This window comes from Echinops telfairi, unplaced genomic scaffold (assembly GCF_000313985.2).
Source record: "Echinops telfairi isolate 266 unplaced genomic scaffold, ASM31398v2 ScPeMD7_7457;HRSCAF=8495, whole genome shotgun sequence".
In the NCBI taxonomy this organism is placed as follows: domain Eukaryota; kingdom Metazoa; phylum Chordata; class Mammalia; order Afrosoricida; family Tenrecidae; genus Echinops; species Echinops telfairi.
Genome location: NW_022111357.1, coordinates 33,518,476 through 33,519,842, shown reverse-complemented (window position 1 = coordinate 33,519,842; position 1,367 = coordinate 33,518,476). Strand labels below are relative to the sequence as shown.

The 1,367-nt window shown below is 48.5% G+C and overlaps 1 protein-coding gene across 1 annotated transcript in view; it reads right to left on the bottom strand.

The window, feature by feature from the left end:
• Nucleotides 1-828: 828 nt before the first annotated feature.
• The window catches only part of LOC101639962 (peroxisome proliferator-activated receptor gamma coactivator-related protein 1-like), a 27,913-nt gene continuing 27,374 nt past the window's right edge, over nt 829-1,367 (bottom strand). Inside the window, 1 exon segment of the mRNA XM_045299200.1 lies at nt 829-1,362. Coding sequence (XP_045155135.1) covers nt 970-1,362 — 393 coding nt within the window. The 3' untranslated portion in view covers nt 829-969.

The window sequence follows — 1,367 nt, the reverse complement described above, 5'->3', positions numbered from 1 at the left end:
TCATCTACCCGGACTCACACAGGTGCCATTGAATCAATCCCTACTCAGAACACCCCTGTGTACAGCAGAACGGACAAGCGCCCAGCCCTGAGCCATCCCCACAATCGCCATGTTTGAACCCCTGGTTGCAGCCACCGTGTTGGGTGGTCTAATTGAATCTTCCTCTTTTCACAAGCATGATGACCGTTTCCAGGGATTGGTCTGCCCTGATAACATGTCCAAAATACTCTTCTTTCGTTAGCTTGAGCTACTCTTTGTTCAAGAGCAAGTTTCAGAGTCTCTTCTGACACCCACCTTGGTGTTTTTGTTCTTCCCTATCTTTTTAAAATGACCTTTAGCTTGAAGCATGTATGATGTTCTTGACATCACCCACACCTCGGCCGCTTTTGCTCATGCTTTAGCAGGTAGGGACTGCAGGTGAGAGAGGAATCACTGGTTAGTCCAAACAGTCAGCAACTTCAACCGCCATCAAAAGCCCCCTGGAGCCCAGGTCCACTCCGACACCTCTGGGCTTCCCATGAGTTGCCATTACCTCAGGGATCGGAGACTTTCATAGGTGCCCCGTGGTATGAAGCCTGTCGGGACATCCCTGACAAAGTGACAAGTGACAAACTATCTCACCTGGCCCCTTGCGCGTATAAGGAAATACAACATCTGATAGGCCTTTTGGAGATTTTTTTTTTTTCCACTCTAGTTCATGTTTATTAGTCTGCATAGTGACTTTGACGTCCCAAACACCGTGGGAACCCCTCAGCCCCACCCACCTTATAGAGGAATGCAAGTTATTGTTTCAATACCTGTTATAAAAAACAAATACCCCTTAAAAATCTGATTTTATACTTTTCTTATTTCATTTTTTTCATTTCTTTATAAAACAGTCATCTCCTCACTAGCAGCTCTCTCCCCTAGAGTGGGGGAGGGGGGTGGAGGAGTTTGGGCACCTCCAAAGGGGGCAAGGAGAGCCCAGGGTTACCTCCGGAGGTTCTTCTGGGCCTGTTTCAACAACGTGTCAAAGTCAAGAGACTGGAATTTGCTCTTTACAGGGGCAGGGTCAAAGTCTTCCCGGTTGGAGTCAAGATCAGAATAGCTCCTCTTGCAGAACTGCCTGCGGCCCCCAAAGCAAAGATCAAAAGGTTGTTCATCTGCCTGTCGCAGCTTGTGCCCACTCTCGATAGCAGCAATTGCCTCCTCAGCGTAGCGATAAGTGACGAAGCCATAGTTGTCGCCCTGGACACGGAAGTGGATGGTGCACTCCTCAATCTCTCCGAAAACAGAGAACCTCTGTTTCAACTCTGACCGAGTCATGTGGCCAGGGATCTTCCCAATAAAGACCACCCTTCTCTCTTCTATTGCACGCTCCTTCTGCA